The sequence below is a fragment of the Choloepus didactylus genome, chromosome 19 (genome assembly GCF_015220235.1).
Source record: "Choloepus didactylus isolate mChoDid1 chromosome 19, mChoDid1.pri, whole genome shotgun sequence".
NCBI classification, from domain to species: domain Eukaryota; kingdom Metazoa; phylum Chordata; class Mammalia; order Pilosa; family Megalonychidae; genus Choloepus; species Choloepus didactylus.
In genome coordinates this window covers 66,038,531-66,056,982 of record NC_051325.1, presented here as the reverse complement: position 1 = coordinate 66,056,982, position 18,452 = coordinate 66,038,531, and the positions used below count along the sequence as shown (strand labels likewise).

The window sequence follows — 18,452 nt, the reverse complement described above, 5'->3', positions numbered from 1 at the left end:
GGAAAGGAAGAAGTAAACCTTTCCCTATTTGCAGATGATATAACCTTATATACAGAAAATTCTGAAAAATAAACAACAATGCTCCTATAACTAATAAATGATTTCAGCAAAGTAGTGGGATACAAGATCAACACCCAAAACCAGTAGTGTTTCTATACATAAGCAATGAACAATCAGAAGAAATCAAGAACAAAATTCCATTCACAATAGCATCTAAAAGAATCAAATATCTAGGAATGAAGCTAACCAAGGATTAAAGGACTTGTACACAGAAACTACAAAACATTGCTAAAAGAAATCAAAGACAACCTAAATAAATGGAAGGACATTCCATGTTCATGGACTAGAAGACTAAATATCATTAAGATATTAATGCTCCCCAAGACAATTTATAGATTCTATTCAATTCCAATCAAAATCCCAACCACCTTCTTTGCAGAAATGAAAAAGCCAATAGTCAAACTTATATGTGATAAGGAGCTCTGAAACGCCATCTTGAAAAAGAAGAATGAAGTTGGAGGACTCAAACTTCTTGATCTTAAAACTTATTACAAAACCACAGTAATAGAAACAGCATGATAGTGGCAGAAGGACAGACATATAGACCAATGGAATCAAATTAAGAGCTCAGAAATCAACTCTCACATTTATGGCCAACCGATTTTTGAGAAGGGGACAAAGACCACTAAAATTGGGAAAGAATTGCTTCTTCAACAAATGGTTCTGGGAAAATTGGATCTGCCTTTGCAAAAAAAAAAAAAAAAAAAGAAAAGAAAAAGGAAAGAGGACCCATATCTCACACCATACATAAAAATCAACTCAAAATATACCAAAGACCTAAATATAAGAGCTACAACTATCAAACTCCTAGGAGAAAACGTGGGAAGCATCTTCAGGACCTTGTGTTAGACAACAATTTCTTAGACTTTACACCCAAAGCACAAACAACAAAAGAAAAAATAAATAAATGGGACCTCAACAAAATGAATAAGTTGAGTGCCTCAAAGGACTTCATCATGAAAGTAAAATGACAACCTACACAATGGGAAAAAATATTTGGAAACCACATATCTGATAAAGGTTTAATATTCAGAATACATAAAGAAATCCTTCAACTTAACAAAAAGACCAAAAACTCAATTTAAAAATGGGCAAAAGATTTGAATAGACATGTCTCCAAAGAAGATAAACAAACGGCCAGAAAGCACATGTAAAGATGCTCAACATCATTAGCCATTAGGGAAATGTAAATCAAAACCCCAATGAGATACCATTTCATACCCATTAGAATGGCTGCTATTAAAATAATAATAGTAAGTGTTGCAGAGGATGCGGAGAAATAGGAACACTCATTCATTGCTAGTGGCAATGTAAAATGGTGTAGCCACCATGGAAGACAATTCAGCAGTTCCTCAGAAAGCTAAGTTTAGAACTACCATATGTCCCAGCAATCCCACTACTAGGTATACACCCCTAAGAATTGAAAGCAGGGACTCAAACAGCTATTTGCACACTAACGTTCACAGCAGCTTTTTTCACAATTGCCAAAAGATGGAAACAACCCAAATGTCCATCAACCAATGAATGGATAAATAAAATATGGTCTATACATACGATGGAATAGTATTCAGCTATTAAAAAGCTGATACATGTGACAACATGGATGAACTCTGAAGACATCAGATCAAGTAAAATAAGCCAGACACAAAAAGACAAATATTGTATGATCTCACTGATTTGAAATAATTAGAATAAGCCAACTTATAGAGTCAGAATCTAGAAAACAGGTTACCAGGGGATAGGGTGGGGATAGGGAAGGGGAAGTTAGGGCTTAAGATGTGCAGGGTTCCTATTTGGAATAATGGAAATGCTTTGGTGATGGATAGTGGTGATGCAGCACAACTTTGTCAATGAAATTAACAGCACTGAAATATATATCTGAATTTGATTAAAAGTGGAAATGTTAAGATTATATATATACTAAAAGAATAAAAATTTTCAAAAAAATCCATGGAACTATACTATACAAACAGTGAAGCCTAAGTGAAACCATGGACTTCAGTTACTAGTACAATTATAAAAATGCGCTGTCATCCACTGTAACATATGTTCCACAGCAATGCCAGGTGTGGTTGGGGGGTAGTATGGGAACCCTGTATTTTATGCACGATTGTTCTGTAAACCCACAGCTTCTCTAATAAAGAAAAAAAAAATAAAAGTTAAAAAAAAATACCAGACGTCTACTCAGAAACAGTTACTTTACCATACTTCTTAATTAAATTACCAAAAAAATGAAAAATTCCCCATGCTCGGTAGCTAAATCTAAAATATTTAAGGTTCCTATTCAGGGTGATAGAAAAGTTTTGGAAATGAATGATGGTGATGGTGGCACAAAATTGTCAATGTAATTAACACCATTGAATTGTATAACTGAAAGTGGTTAAAATGGGAAATTTCGTGCTGTATGACTATAACCACAATAAAAAACTTTAAAAAAAAAAAACTGTACAACACAAAAAGTGAATACTACTGTAAACCATGGACTTTAGTGCATATTATAACTATAATAACATTGGTTCATCAACTGCAACACATATACCACACTAATGCAAAATATCAGTAATAGGGAAAACTATATGTGAGGCAGGGGGATATGGGAACGCTGTACTTTCTGCATAACTTTTCTGTAAACCTGCAACCTCTCTAAAAAATAAAGGCTATTAAAAAAACATTTAGGTAACAATAGAAGCATTAACAAATCTAATAACTCAATTAACTATCAAATGAAGAAATGCAAACATGAAGTGTGTTGCAGGATAGTATCTCTGCTAAGGAATCTAATAATGAGGATGCTGACTCCTTCTCTCCATGCTGCTCTAGTATTTTCTGTTCTAATACTGAAAAATCAGTTATTCCTTCTGATATAGAAGCATATTTAACAGAACTTTTACCTAAAAACACTCAAGTACAATTTAAAAATGATAAAAAGTGGAAAGGCCTCACTATAATAACTGGGACAGATGTTTCATACCCTTCAAGTCCCATATTAGAAAATTATACTGAAGGAGAAGCTCAACAATTAAAAGAACTGTGACTATTTTCAAGAAAGCAGAAAGGCCCTCTCAACCTTCTTAGATACAGATAATATGTAATCACCTGGTCCTCTGTGAAAACAGGATGGGTTGCAGCTGTTACTTTAATCATAGAGAAGTCATAAATAATGTAGCAAGATTGAATACAGTCCTAATCAAAGATAACTTTATCAATATGACGTAACAGCTAAACTGATCAATAAAATAGAATAAAAAACAATATTAACAAGTTAGAGCCAAGTAATAGTAATCTCTTTTCTAATTTTTATACAAGTAAAAGTATGTTACATTGCTCTTACAAAAATCATACCTTGATTAGTAAAAATATTATCAGTGGAGTTTTACAGGCATTCAAGGCTAAGTCTCTGATAACATAGATAGCTTCCTTTGATCTTGAACCTCTCATGGGTTGAGATGCTTCGCTTTGTAAGACATTTGTGTTCATGAAGCATCATTTAAAGTAAAATTAGAATATGACTTAAAGTTACTCTAAATCAAGTGCTATAAATTCTCTGTAACTGAGAAAAGGGGGAGCTCTCTGACCTCACATCCAGCTGCATCTGCAGGAGTGGGGGCTCCCAGGCTTGGTAATGTATCAATTAATTTTCACATTGTAAACTTGTTCCTTTTACCTTAAATGCTCCTTTAGTAAAGATGAATTAAAGGTAAATTCTTGTCTTGAGTGCTCTTTACTTTTAAACTATTGTCTGTCCCTATAGTCTTAATTGAGTGGGAAGTTACTTGATGAAGCCCAAACCCCATTGAATTATGACCTAATTAGACTCATGCCTTTTCTAACTGAGATTACAAGTTTGAGGTGTAAAGAGATAAACCGGTGACAAGGGAAACAAATGAACCATATTAACAGAAGATGTGAATAATAGGGTGGTACAGGGGAACCATGTATTTTATGCATGATTTTTCTGTAAACCTACAACTTCTCTAATAAAAGAAGTTTGCTATGAATACTTACATTGGACTGTGTTCTAGTTTGCTAATGCTGCTGGAATGCAAAACACCAGAGATGGATTGGCTTTTATAAAAGGGAGTTTACTTGGTTACAAAGTTACAATCTTAACGCCATAAAGTGTCCAAGGTAACACATCAGCAATCAGGTGCCTTCACTGGAGGATGGCCAATGGTGTCCAGAAAACCCCTGTTAGCTGGGAAGGCACGTGGCTGGCAACTGCTCCAAAGTTCTGGTTTCAAAACGGCTTTCTCCCAGGACGTTCCCCTCTAGGCTGCAGTTCCTCAAAAATGTCACTCTTAGTTGCTCTTGGGGTGTCTGTCCTCTCTTAGCTTCGCTGGAGCAAGAGTCTGCTTTCAACGGCTGTCTTCAAACTGTCTCTCATCTGCAGCTCCTGTCTTTCTTCAAAGTGTCCCTCTTGGCTGTAGCTCCTCTTCCAAACATCACTCACAGCTGCACTGAGTTCCCTCTGTCCGTCAGCTTCAGCTCATTTATATGGCTCCAGTGATTCAACTTAGACCCACCCTGAATGGGCAGAGCAACACCTCCATGGAAATTATTCAGAGCCATCACCCACAGCTGGGTGGGGTGCATTCCAAAGAAACACTCAAAGAATTACAATCTAATCAACACTGATAATGTCTGCCCACACAAGATTACATCAAAGATAATGGCATTTGGGGGGACATAATACATTCAAACTGGCAGAGACTGCAAATGTAATTATTGCTCTAAAATTCACAAAGTTCCAAAGGTAGCACCATCCTATGAATACCCACCTCAGGAATAAAAGCTGAAACATTATCCCAGTTACCCGCAAATCCTCTACTTAACTCCTCTTTGCTTCCATCTCCTCCAAGAAAACAGTTCACCTCTACCAAACAATGAGCTCTTCTCAACTTCAAGGGCCCATCCATCAGATCAAATCTGTGGTATCACACTTGCAACTGCTCTTAAGGAGCCTAGAGTTACTGGTGATTTAGAACTGGGTCTAAGTATGTGGAAGAAATCCACAGGCTACATTTGAACATAAAGAGAAAACAGAATGAAAACTTACAGGATGCAGCAAAGGCAGTGCTCAAAGGGAAATTTATAGCTGCAAGTGCCTACATTAAAAAAACAGAACAGAAGTAGCTGGTATCCTTTGGTGGGACAGGGGAAAAAGAGAGCACAAAAGAGGGAGGATGTCTCTCTCAGGCTGGCGCCTGGCAGTGAAGCTGGCTGACCAGCTGCTTGCCCCAAAGTCCTTTCTTCGGTTGCCAAAGGCAGAGCTGGGTGAATACTCACTGGGGGGCTATGGCATTTCATTTCTGAACCAGCCCATTGCTGGCAAACTCTGGGAGGCTGTTCCAGACCTGAGCTGACTGGCCTGATCCACTGTGACCAGAAGCCGGCGTTCTGTGCAAGTCCTGGTCTGCGCCGGATCAGAAACCAGAACCTGGGAGTTCCAGGTGCTACACTGCCCTGTGCAGCAGCTCTTCCCACACAGAGGCATCTTCAAGATGCTCAGCTATGAGGAACCTCTGGTGCAGGTCACTGGGGCTGTCCCAGGCCTCAGCAGGATCCCACTGCTCTTGGGGTTCTTCCAGACAAGGACGACCTCCTCTCCATCTTTGGTGACCCCAACATGCTTGAAACACTGCTGTCTGCTGCCTCAGCCCCAGTCAATGCCATCTTTCTGGTTCTATACTGAGTAGCATACAGTAAGCACCCTGCTACCCGGGGCCAAGTTCTCTTCCCAGAGCATGCCCTCCAGCTCAGATGGGGGTATGCCGGCTTCCTGTTTGAAGGGCTCTCTGATGATGAGGATGACTTTTACCCAGGTAACAGGTTCACGTCCTCTAGCAGCACACTCAGCTCCCACCCAGGCTCCCTGGGCGACAGCCAAAACCCAGAGCACCAGCTCTCACATACCAACACTCCCCTGGAACCTCACCAGCGTCCTCCAACGTCCAGTCAAGGGTGCCCATCACCAGTGATCTCTTCAGCCGAGCCCTGCAATGTGCACTGCAGGCCTCTGGGCAGCCCCAGCTACAGCAGCCACATGGCATGGGCTTCCAGGACAGTGAGCTAAGCTGTGGACCCTGCAGGCCACTAGGGTAGCCATCCAAGTGGTCCTGGAGTGCATCTTTGCCACAAGGAGCCCCCTGAACTCCCTGCTCTGCCTGAACACCCAGCAGGCCGCCCAGGCCACTGCCCAAGGAGGCACTCATACAGGTGCCACCTCCCTGTTCTTCTGAGACACTGATGGTCAGCTCTCAGAAAATAAAAAGAAAACAAGAAAGATCTCAATCAATAACCTAATTTTACGCCTTGAAGAACTAGAATAATAAGAGCAAACTAAACCCAAACATAGCAGAAGGAAGTGAATAATAAAGATTGAAGCACAGGAGGAACCTAAGATGGCGACTAGGTGAGACAGAGAAAAAAACACCTCCGTGGAAAACACTAGATAAAAAAACCAGAAAGGACCCAGAACACCACTTCCAAAGTAGCACCAGCTGGACAAGTTCTGCTAAAGCCACAGGGAATGTGCGTTTGGTGAAACCAGGAGTCTGCATTCTGAAATGAGTGAGTGAGTAGGCTGAATCCCTCGGCCATGCTGCGTTGGGGGGAAATGGTGGGTTGGAGTTTTTAAAAAAATAAAAGAAGCCCAGGAACAGCTGCAGATAAGACGGGAGCGGTCTAGACTAACGCCTCGGTGGCTGGGGTGGAGGATACCCCTTCCCACACCCACTGCTGATTGTCTCGGGTCCAGGGAAACAAAGGGGAGATGCACAACTTGCAGCCGTCTCCCCAGTGGGCGGGGCTGCTCCTGCCCGGGGCTGTACACACAGCACAGAGCCGAGCCGAGAAACCCAGCCTCACAGCTGTCACCCCAGCAGGCGGGGCTACTTCTGCCCGGGGCTGCACACACAGCACAGAGCCCAGCCGAGAAATCCAGCCTCCCAGCAGTCTCCCCAGTGGGCGGGGCTATTCCTACCTGGGGCCGAGCACACAGCACAGAGCCGAGCCAAGAAACCCAGCCTCCCAGCTGTCACCCCAGCGGGTGGGGCTACTCCTGCCCAAGGCCGAACACACAGCACAGAGCCGAGCCGAGAAACCCAGCCTCACAGCCGTCACCCCAGTGGGCGGGGCTACTTCTGCCCGGGGCTGTACACACAGCACAGAGCCCAGCCGAGAAACCCAGCCTCGTGGCCATCACCCCAGCGGGCGGGGCTGCTCCTGCCCGGGGCCGAGCACACGGCATAGAGCCGAGACAAGAAACCCAGCCTGACAGGGAGTCTTTCCCGCAGCACCGCTCACACAACACAATATTGGCCGTGGACAGTGGCCTTGAATACACCCAAGGCTGATTGTCTCGGAGCTGGGAGAGCAGAGCTGTGCAGAAAGGGGGAAGTTAACACGTCCCATTCAACCATCTTTGAAGCGGGCTGGGAACGCCCCTACACAGCCCAGTGGCCCAGGGCTTCCCTGGAGGCCGGCGCTCACCTGTGACGTGGCACGGCCCACCCCCGCCCCCTCAACAGAGGTCCTGGAAGAGCACAGCAGTGGGGGGGGAACCACTCGGAAATCCCAGGGAACCTACGCCAATACCAAGGACTTGTGGGTCAGCAGCAGAGAAACAGCCTTAAATCTCCGGGAACACCTGAGAGAGCTGATTGTTAAACCTGCCCTTCCTCCCTAACCACTCAGGCACACGCCCCTCATTGGGGGCAGACAGCACCGACAACACACCCAAATTAAGTGCACCAATTGGACCCAAAAAGAATCAGATCCCCACATACCACAAAGTTGGGGAGAACTGACTTGAGGGGAATAAGTGACTCACGGATGCCATCTGCTGGTTAGTTAGAGAAAGTGTATGTCACCAAGCTGCAATTCTAACAAATTAAAGATCAAGTAAAGCAAATGCCAAGAGGCCAAAAACAACAGAAAATCTTAAAGCATATGATAAAACCAGATGACATGGAGAACCTGAACCCAAACACTCAAATCAAAAGATCTGAAGACACACAGTTCCTGGCAGAATTAATCAAAGAACTACAGACAGGCAAAGAGACCATGGCATGGATATAAAAGACTTGAAGAAGAGCATGGCACAGAATATAAAAGACATAAAAAAAGACCCTAGAAGAGCATAAAGAAGATATTGCAAGAGTAAATAAAAAAATAGAAGATCTTATGGAAATTAAAGAAACTGTAGGCCAAATTAAAAAGACTCTGGATACTCATAATACAAGATTAGAGGAAGCTGAACAACAACTCAGCCTCCTTGACGACCACAGAACAGAAAATGAAAGAACAAAAGAAAGAATGGGGAAAAAAATTGAAAAAATCGTAATGGATCTCAGGGATATGATAGATAAAATAAAACGTCCAAATTTAAGACTCACTGGTGTCCCAGAAGAGGAAGAGAAGGGTAAAAGTCTAGAAAGAGTATTCAAAGAAATTGTTGGGGAAAACTTCCCCAACCTTCTACACAATATAAATACACAAAGCATAAATGCCCAGCAAACTCCAAATAGAATAAATCCAAATAAACCCACTTCGAGACATATTCTAATCAGACCCTCAAATACTGAAGAGAAGGAGCAACTTCTGAAAGCAGCAAGAGAAAAGCAATTCACCACATACAAAGGAAACAACATAAGACTAAGTAATGACTACTCAGCAGCCACCATGGAGGCGAGAAGGCAGTGGCATGACATATTTAAAATTCTGAGAGAGGAAAATTTCCAACCAAGAATACTTTATCCAGCAAAACTCTCCTTCAAATTTGAGGGAGAGCTTAAATTTTTCACAAACAAATGCTGAGAGAGTTTGCTAGTAAAAGACCTGCACTACTTCAGATACTAAAGTGAGCCCTACCGACAGAGAAACAAAGAAATGAAAGAGAGATATAGAGAGTTTTAACAGACATATATAGAATATTACATCCCAGGTCACTGGGACACACGTTCTTCACTAGTGATCACGGATCTTTCTCCAGAATGGACTGTATGCAGGGACATAAAAACAAGCCTCAATAAAATAAAAAATAAAAAAATGAATTTGTTCAAAGCACATTCTCTGACCACAATGGAATACAAATAGAAGTCAATAACCATCAGAGACTTGGAGAATTCACAAACACCTGAAAGATAAAAATGAGGGGGAGATGAAAACATTCCCAGACAATCAAAAGCTGAGGAACTTCATCACCAGTAGATCAGTCCTAAGTAGGGTGAAAGAAAGGGACACTAAACAATTGACTGAAACCACATGAAGAAATAAAGATTTCCAGTAAAGATCACATGGCAAATATAAAGACCATTACTACTGTATTGTTGATTTATAACTCCACTATTTACTTTCTACAGGATCCAAAATACATAAACTGTAATGATAAATCAGTGGATTTGGACTCAATGTAAAATATGTAATTCTTGACAAGAACTACATAAAGGTGGGGGAATGGAGGAATATAGGAACAAAGTTTACATGTCCTATTGAAGTTAAGTTGGTTTCAAAGAAAAACAAGATTGTTATAGATTTAAGAGGTTAATTTTAAGCCCCATGGTAAACACAAAGAAAGTATCAAAGAATATGACCAAAGAGATGAAAAGTAGAGTAGGGGTTCCAAGAAGTGGGGGAAGGGGCAATGGGGAGTTAAGAAATGAGAGTAGGGGTTTTGGTTTGGGGTGAAGGGAAACTTCTAGAAATGGATGGTCAGAAGGTGATAGCATTGCAACATTCTAAATGTGATTAATCCCACTAAGGGATTGCTAGGGAGGTGTGGAATAGGAATTTAGGCTATATATATATCTTTCCACAATTGAAAAAAAAATAAGACAGTCTAAATAGATGAAAATTAAATGCCAAGGATGATCCTGGAAGGGATCTGAGGTCGGAGGAGAGGAGGCTCAAAGGGACACGGATGGGACACAAGGGGAAAAAAAAAAAAAGGAAATATAGAATGTAAGCTTTGTGTCAATGCTGAATTTCTTGAACTTCTTAGCTGTGTTCAATGAGATTGCATAAAATAATGTTCTTGCTCATGGGAAAGGTATACGTGAATTATATTGTTTGTTCAAAGATACGTGCAGCTTGCTCTCATATGTTCAGAAGACAGAGCAATAGATGATGGGTGTTAGGGAGGGAGAGAGAGTGGGAGGGAAAGAAAGAGACAGTGGTGTGACAGGATCTTAAAGGTGATGGATCAGGGTATCAGGGGAGGGGGGTTGGGGTATGATGGAATTCTGTGTAGGGGGTTTGTACTGTTTTTACAACTGTTCCTGTAAGATTGAACTTATTTCAAAATAAAATTTATTATTAAAAAAAAAAGATTGAAGCACAGATAAATGAAATAGAGAATTAAAAAAAATAGAGAAAAATCAATCAAACCAAAATTTAGTTCTTTGAAAAGAGCAATAAAATTGACAAACCTTCAGCTAGACTGACAAAGGAAAAAAAGCAAAGATACAAATAGCCAAAGTCAGAAATGAAAGTGAGTACATTGCTACCAACATTACAGAAATAAAAAGGACTATAAGAGAATACTATGAACAATTGTATACAACAGATTAGACAACTAGATGAAATGGCCAAATTCTTAGAAACACAAAAATTTCTTAAACTGACTCAAAAAGAAAGAGGAAATCTCAACAGACCTATAACAAGTAAAAAGATTGCATCGGTAATCAAAAAACTTCCAACAGAGAAAAGTCCAGGATCAGCTGCCTTTACTGGTGAATTCTACCAAACATTCAAAGAAAAATTCACACCAATCTTGCTAAAATTTTTCCAAAAAATTGTAGACAAGGGAACACTCTCTATAAGGCCAGAATTACTCATCAGTTGTAGACAAGGGAACACTGTAAGGCCAGAATTACTCATTACTCAAGTCAGATAAAGACATCACAAGAAAAGAAGATTACTGACCAATATCCCTAAAACCAGGAATAAGACAAGGACACCTGCTTTCACCACTACTATTCAACATCATGCTGGAAGTTCTGGCCAGAGCAATTAGGCAAGAAAAAGAAATAAAAAGCATCCAAATTGGAAAGGAAGAAGTAAAACTATCTCTATTCACAGATGACATGATCCTTTATTTAAAACATCCCAAATAATCCACTTTAGGCTAATAGGGCTAATTCACAAATTCAGCAAAGTGATGGGATATAAGATCAACACACACAAAAATCAGTTGTATTCCTATATACCAGCAATGAACAATCCAAAAAAGAAATCAGGAAAGTAATTCCATTTACAATAGCATCTAGAAGAGTAAAATATCTAGTAATAAAGTTAGCTAGGGATGTAAAAGACATGTATACTGAAATGGCAATACTATCCAAAGTGATTTACAGATTCAATGCAATCCCAATGAAAATTCCAACAGCTTTCTGCACAGAAAAGGAAAAAGCAATCAAATTCACATGGAAAGGCAAGAGGCCCCGAAGAGCCAAAAGCCATCCTGAAAAACAAGAAGTAAGTTGAAAGACTCACAATTTCCAATTTCAAAACTGATCACAAAGCTACAGGAATCAAAACAGCATGCTACTGGCACAAGGACAGGCATACAGACCAATAAAATAGAATAGAGAATTCAGAAATAAATCCTCACATCTATGGCCATAAAGTGGAAACAACCCAAATAGTTATCAACAAATGAATGGACAAACAAAACATTTATTCCAGATAGTGGAATATTTCCCAGCCCCAAAAAAGAATAGTTCTGATACCTGGTACAACACAGATGAAACTTGAAAGCATTATGCTAAGTGAAATAAGCCAATACAGAAACACTGTATGGTTCCATCTACGTGAAAAATCTAGAATAAGCAAATTCAGAGAAAGTAGACTAGAGGCTACCTGAGGCTGAGGAGTGGGAGTGGAAAGTCACTGCTAATGGGTACCGAGTTTCAGTTTGGGGTAATGAAAAATTTTAGTGGTGATGGTAGCACAACATTGTGAATGCAATTAATGTCACTGAATTTTACACTTAAAAATGGTTAAAACGAAAAGTGTTATGTTACAATGTATTATTACATTAAAATAAATAAATGTTTAAAATTTTAAAAAGAAAAAAGAAAGAGTACACAGAAACTGTGACAAAGTATCAACAACGTTAAGAAAACAGGAATTGCTGTGGACCAAGAAGTTAACACGTAGTCCTTAGCGGGAAGCATCATGCCTGATTTACTTGCAAATAACCTGACAAAAATACACATACACTGAGTAAGCAAAAGTGCGAACTGTGAACAAGCGTGAACAAACGAGGTAACACGGGAGGGAGACGGGGTCACCGTGCTGTTCCTCCCGCACATTTGTAAACTAAAAGATTTTCATAATAACAAGTTGTAAAAACTCAACCACTTTTCTAACTGAAACTATGGTACTGTAACCCATAATATTTTTGGAAATTTGCTCTCCAAGTACTTGTTAAATCGTACTTTGAAAGTTATCACCTTTTTGCATATTATTATATATGGGGAACTGTGACTCATACCATTCTTTGAATTTGCTCTCTAACTACCTGTCAAAGTTATCACTTCCGAGTAAATATGTTATATTCCACAATTAAAAAAAAAAGTCAACCACTTTTCTAAAACCGCTTAAGTACAATGACTTTTTATATATGACCACACCACTCGCTGTTGTTTTTTTAATGAAAAAATCCCAGAGAAGTAGAACTGAGTCCTCCTTATATGCAAAATCATTCATGCTTAATTACTAACTGTATAAACTCATGCACATAGATTTTATGATAAGCTTTATAAAATTCCCCAAAGAACTGCATTTCACACTCCTAAACGATTTTCAAAAATTACAAAATTCTACATATGTTACAGGAAGTTACAAAATGGCATATATAATAAACAGTACTTATACAAAGAGAAAAATAAACTAAAATGTAACTCACTTTCTGGGCTAATGAGTAAATGTTATCTTATCCTCTTACCTATACTTAATCTCATTTCCCTGATAACCTATAGTGAAAATTATTCCTTTAGAAATTAAAATAAAATGTAAAAGTTTACAAGGCAATATAATTTACACAAGACATTTCACCAGAACAAGGACAAGGAATTCAGAAAGTTGCCATACCAACTGGCATGCTGAGGCAATGTCAAAACAGGGCTAAGCCCAAGTGCCTATCTGGAGTCCCTTCATGAAAACACCAAGGACCCTGCTGAGGAGCAGTCTTTTCTCCATTAGGCCCCCAGAGGACACACACAGGCCTAGGGGAGCACAGTGGCCACCTCCCCTCTACTCCGTTCTCTGCTCCCTCCCCCCAGCCATGCCTAACTTCCAATGCACGGAATGTGCTTTCTCAAACAACACATGCAACCTGCCTTGAGGATTTAAATGTCCTTTTACCATCTTTAGTCAATCTCCAAATTACCTACTATAGATTAATCAACATCACTGTGCTTACTTCAGAGACAGTGACCCTGAAACACAGTCAAAGCACTCTAACCAAACCATCTGCCATTCCTGGAAAGCCAGACCAAGAATCTTAGGCTCTCCCCTCCCACCCTCCAGGCCCAGGGCTGCTCAGCACCAGCCCAGCTTTCATTCAAACACAGCCACCACAGACCCAGACCCAGACCCACGTGTCCTCAAAGCTGAGCACACACACACACCATCCTTGCAACTTTCCTCCAAGTCTGAAATCAAGGCAAAATGAAACAAGTGTGAAGGGCGATAATTTGTTTTACCTTCTTTCTTTTCTTCTTTCATCCATCCTTTTATCCAGAGCTGCATAAATGGCATCTGCTTCCTCATCGTCTTTCTCATACGGTCCACTGGAGAAGAGGCTCCCGGCATAACCATTAAACTGAAAACCAAACAGTAAGCTTTTCCTTCCATACAAACCCCACCAGCAAAAAGGGGGACCATATCTAGTTGGAAAACGCTCACTAAATAATCCCTTTTTTCAGACAACCCCAAATTAAGAGACAGTCTATCAAATAACTGATCAATACTTTTCAAAATTGTCAAGGTCACATAAGACTGAGGAGACAAAAGTTTCATGATGACCAAACACAACGTGGGGTTCTGGACCAGAAAAGGGACATCAGTGGGAAAACTGGCAAAATTTATATGACCTATAGATTAGGTAACAGCATTGCATCAGTGTTTAATTTCCTGGTTTCAATAACTGAACTAAAGCTATGCAAGATGTTATCATCAAAGGAAGCTCGGTGAAAGAACTCTGAAATTTTTTCAGAATTAATTTTTTTTTACTCTTTTCCTGTCACTGAGGAAAGATGTCATTTGTTGGAGTATACTTAAAGAAAATTTCAACTCACCAAAGACCAGTCACCCAATTAATTAAGAGGGTGAGCACTAAAGCAAAAGAAAGCAAATGTTATCACCAATTCCACTCTCGCTAAGTTTTCATCACTAAGGAGCAGCCAAGACAAAGCACCAAGGCAGCGGTTCTAATATTTGCAAATGTATCTCCTCTAAAGAGACAGCAAAAGTGCACATTCCAGTGTTTCTCCCTGTTCCCCTCACACTCCAAACCATGAATAGCTGAAATGTTAAATGCACCGGGCACTGCAAGCACGCTGGGTGAGGAAGCTGGTTAGCCCTGCTGGGGATGGTGGAGAGCGCGAGGGGGGGGCCCACCACACGGAAGGTCCCATGGGGGTCACCTCATCGTAGTTGGTGTCGTTCAGATCCTCGTCATCATCATCTGCAGCCTGGTTTTTCTTCATCTGGTCACCAACAGTCCTCTTGCCCGGGGGGGGCATGGCGGTCATCCACGGGGTCGTTTGCATCCCGGGCAGGCCCAATGTCTGACCGGGTGGTGAAGCCAGTGGCACTGCAGGAGACAGCTGCTTAGGGGAGCCCAAGACGCCCCCTGTGTGTGATCTGGAGGACCCTGTTCCTGTGCTCCCCCCTCCCCCCTTGGCGGTCACTTGCATTACCTTCTCTTTTAACACCACTGAGATGCTGGTGGCTCTCCTCTTGGGGCAATACACCTTCCAACCTACTATGAGGGGGCTGCCAACACCCCAAGTCTTCCCTACTTTCTCTTCCACACGAGATGCCCCAGGGAATCAAGCCCTCCCTCCCCCTAAGTTCCAGCCTTGCATTTTCAATAACCTGCTCACTTTCTCCACCTTGGCATCCAATCAGCCCCTCACACTCAATGTGGCTGAAACCGAGCTCCTCCTCTGTCCCTGCCCTGCTGCTGCGCTGGCTGTTTCAGTTCGCGATGGCAGTGCCACCCCAGGCCAAGGCAGGCACCATGGCATCACCTTCACCTCCCTCCTCCCCCACCCCCAACCGATCTGTCCTCAAGTCCCCTGATCCTACCCATGGGCTGTCTCTTCTCCAAGCTGCAGGACCCCCATCTGGTTGGGAGCCAAGTGAGCCTCTCTGCCCCTGGCCCTCTCCTGCTTCAACCTGTGCAAGCACAGTTCTGGCCAAGCTATGCCAGAGCATCAACGTCTTTCCAATGCCCACCTGAGCTCAGCATGAAGTCCAAGGCCCTGATGACCTCCAGCTCCTTTCCCTTCACCAAATGGTCCATTCACATTGGCCCCCTGCTGTGCTGTCTTCCTCACTGCCCCCCATGCCTCCGCTCTTTTTTTTACCCACACACAGAATGTCAGCTTCTGCTCTACCTCGCCACCTTTCTCCATCTCTAAATCCAACCCTCCTTCAAACCTGGCTCCAAGGCTGTCACAGAGCATTCCCTGGTCTTAGGAAGCCCAGAGTTCTCAATCTGCTCCTCTTCAGGTTATTTACACAAATGCCTCACCTCACCTGAACATCCAGGAGAGAAGCCCCACAGTTTTCCTAATCAAATGAATAACTAAGCAAAGAGGATACCAACTGCTCATTTATTCAACAATTTATGGTGTTTGTCTGTGTGACAACCATGGGGTCCCAATCACAAGCCTTGCAGATGCCTTCCCTGCCCCTGGGGGCTGAGAGTGTAAACAAGAAACATGAACACCACTAGAGGGAAAGACAGGGGAACTTGGAGCAGGCATGACTGAGGGGTACCATCCAGCCTGGACGGTCAGGAAATGTTCACTCATGCTTAAGCCACAGCAAGCAGGAGGAAGGAGCGATGCTTGGCCTCGGGAGGACAGTAGGAGAGTTCCTACTTCAGGGATTCATTACAGCGTTATTACTTGTCAGGAGTCTCTAAGATCCAAGTCACACATCTCTGCTAAGAAGCAGGCAGCTTCATACCCAGGATATACTGACCCCCGAGCCCACTGCTTCTTACAGGGCTCAGGCCAAACCGCCTCCTAGCTCTCAGACTGTGGGGCTGCAGACCCTAACGTATTACTGTTCCTGTTCAGCCAGCTGCCCTGAGTCCTGCTGTCTCCAGGAGGGAAGTGTGGACAGAATTAGAGCGGTCCTTCCCAAGTGGACCAATAAAGCAGAGACGCGGCGGGAGGAGGCCGGGCCAGAAAGAGCGAGTGACAGCCGGCCCTGTGCCGGCCCTGTGCCGCCCCTGTCCCCCTTCCCGAGCGTTCACCCCGCCCCCCCGGCCCGGCCCGGGACCCCTTCCCGAGCGCTCACCCCGCCCCCTCCGCCCGGCCCGGGACCCCTTCCCGAGTGCTCACCCCGCCCCCTCCGCCCGGCCCGGGACCCCTTCCCGAGCGCTCACCCCGCCCCCCCCCGGCCCGGGACCCCTTCCCGAGCGCTCACCCCGCCCCCCCCCGGCCCGGGACCCCTTCCCGAGCGCTCACCCCGCCCCCTCCGCCCGGCCCGGGACCCCTTCCCGAGCGCTCACCCCGCCCCCCCCGGCCCGGCCCGGGACCCCTTCCCGAGCGCTCACCCCGCCCCCCCGGCCCGGGACCCCTTCCCGAGCGCTCACGCCGCCCCCCGGCCCGGCCCCGACCCCCGTCCCTCAGTCCGCTCCGCAGCCCGCCCAGGCCTCACCCCCGGCCCAGCCCCGGCACATAGCCAAGCGGCGCGGGCATGCCCAGGAACGGCTTCTTCTTCTTGTTCATGGCGGCGGCGGCGGCAGAAAGGGAAAGGACGGAGGCCGCGGCCGCAGGCGAAGGAGCTCGGACGCCGAGGGCTTCACCGCGGAAAGAGGACACAGCCCGCGTCACCCGCGCCCCGGAAGCAGAGTTCGCGGTCCGCGCGAAGCCCCGCCCCCCGACGGCTGCCCGGGCGGAAGTTCCCGAAAGGCTAATCCGGAGACTTCCGGGCGCGGCTGTGGGGGGGTGCCTGCAGGGGGCGCGTGGGCTCGTGGCCGGGTGGGCAGTGCTCGCCGGCCCGAAGGGGTCAAGGGGCGACACCCCCCTGGACAAACCTTGCGGGACCCTAACATGGAGCCTGTGGCCTTTCTGTTTCCTGAGTGTTCTCGATGCGTTTCGCGAGGAGGCCTTCCTGTGCGAGCAGGACCCCTGCCTGTCACAGCCAGCCCGGCTGCCAGAGACCCCTCCGATTCGGCCCCAGCTGCCCACGCTGCCCTGCCCGTCCGGGCAGGCCTTGATCCCCTCTGAGCGGAGCTGCACGCCTATACAGTTGTGTATGTGTTGTGACTGTGGGCACACCTGTCTGTGTGCACCCTCGTGTGCAGACTGCTGCTCTGTGCTCTTAGCACTCAGATTTCGGGGCACCCTTCGGGACACCGGTCCCTGACAGTCGACACAGGTACCCGCGCCCCCCACCATTCCCTGAACAGTCTGGTGACAGTACTGTGTGAAGGCCGGATTGTTCACTGCCACATTCCCCAACCCGAAGAGCAGCTCCTGGCATAGCAAGGCCCCTGAATGACAGTTGATTCACAAAACTAGATAAATGCAGCAGACATGCCCATGTATATGTCAGTACACGTGTATGGGCAGTCAGAGCATGTGAGTGAGTTTTGTGTGAATATTTGTGTATTGGTGGGACATGTGCTCAGGTCAGGTTGCATGTGTGTGCATATATTTAGGTGGACATGTGTGACTCTACCCTGCATGCATTATTGCATGTGAATGTGCATCTTGAGCACCCAGGTCCCTCTCAGTCTTAACCACACCTGCTCTCTGGCAAAGCCCAGCTAGTGGCAAGCCCAGCCCTTTGCTGGACACCTTCCCTGTCCTGCAGCCCACCCCAGCACTTCTCACTGAGAACCTAGAGCAAACACATCCTTCCCACCTGCTATAGCCTCCCCCTCCCCTGCCATCTCCCCCAGCTGATCCCCATCTCAGTCCCTGAGATGTGTGGAGCCCAGAACAGATCCCCAGAGGAGAGGGAAAAGATGCTCACTGCCTCCTGGAATTCACAGGATGGTGAGGGCTACGGGGAGAGCAAGCTGGCTTCTCCTGGGAGACCATGCAGGACCCATTGGAGGAGAGGTCTGTAGAATGTGAATGCATAGGTAAAAGATGAACAAATAAATGAATGAGGTGGGAAAGCAGATGAAGGTGTTA

At 44.5% G+C, this 18,452-nt stretch overlaps 1 protein-coding gene across 1 annotated transcript in view; it reads right to left on the bottom strand.

The window, feature by feature from the left end:
* PRPF6 (pre-mRNA processing factor 6) overlaps window positions 1-17,036 on the bottom strand; it is a 73,850-nt gene extending 56,814 nt beyond the window's left edge. Inside the window, 4 exon segments of the mRNA XM_037811058.1 lie at window positions 13,770-13,888; window positions 14,712-14,804; window positions 14,806-14,881; window positions 16,966-17,036. Of these exon segments, the coding sequence (XP_037666986.1) occupies window positions 13,770-13,888; window positions 14,712-14,804; window positions 14,806-14,881; window positions 16,966-17,036 (359 nt within the window).
* Between the last annotated feature and the right edge of the window lie 1,416 nt (window positions 17,037-18,452).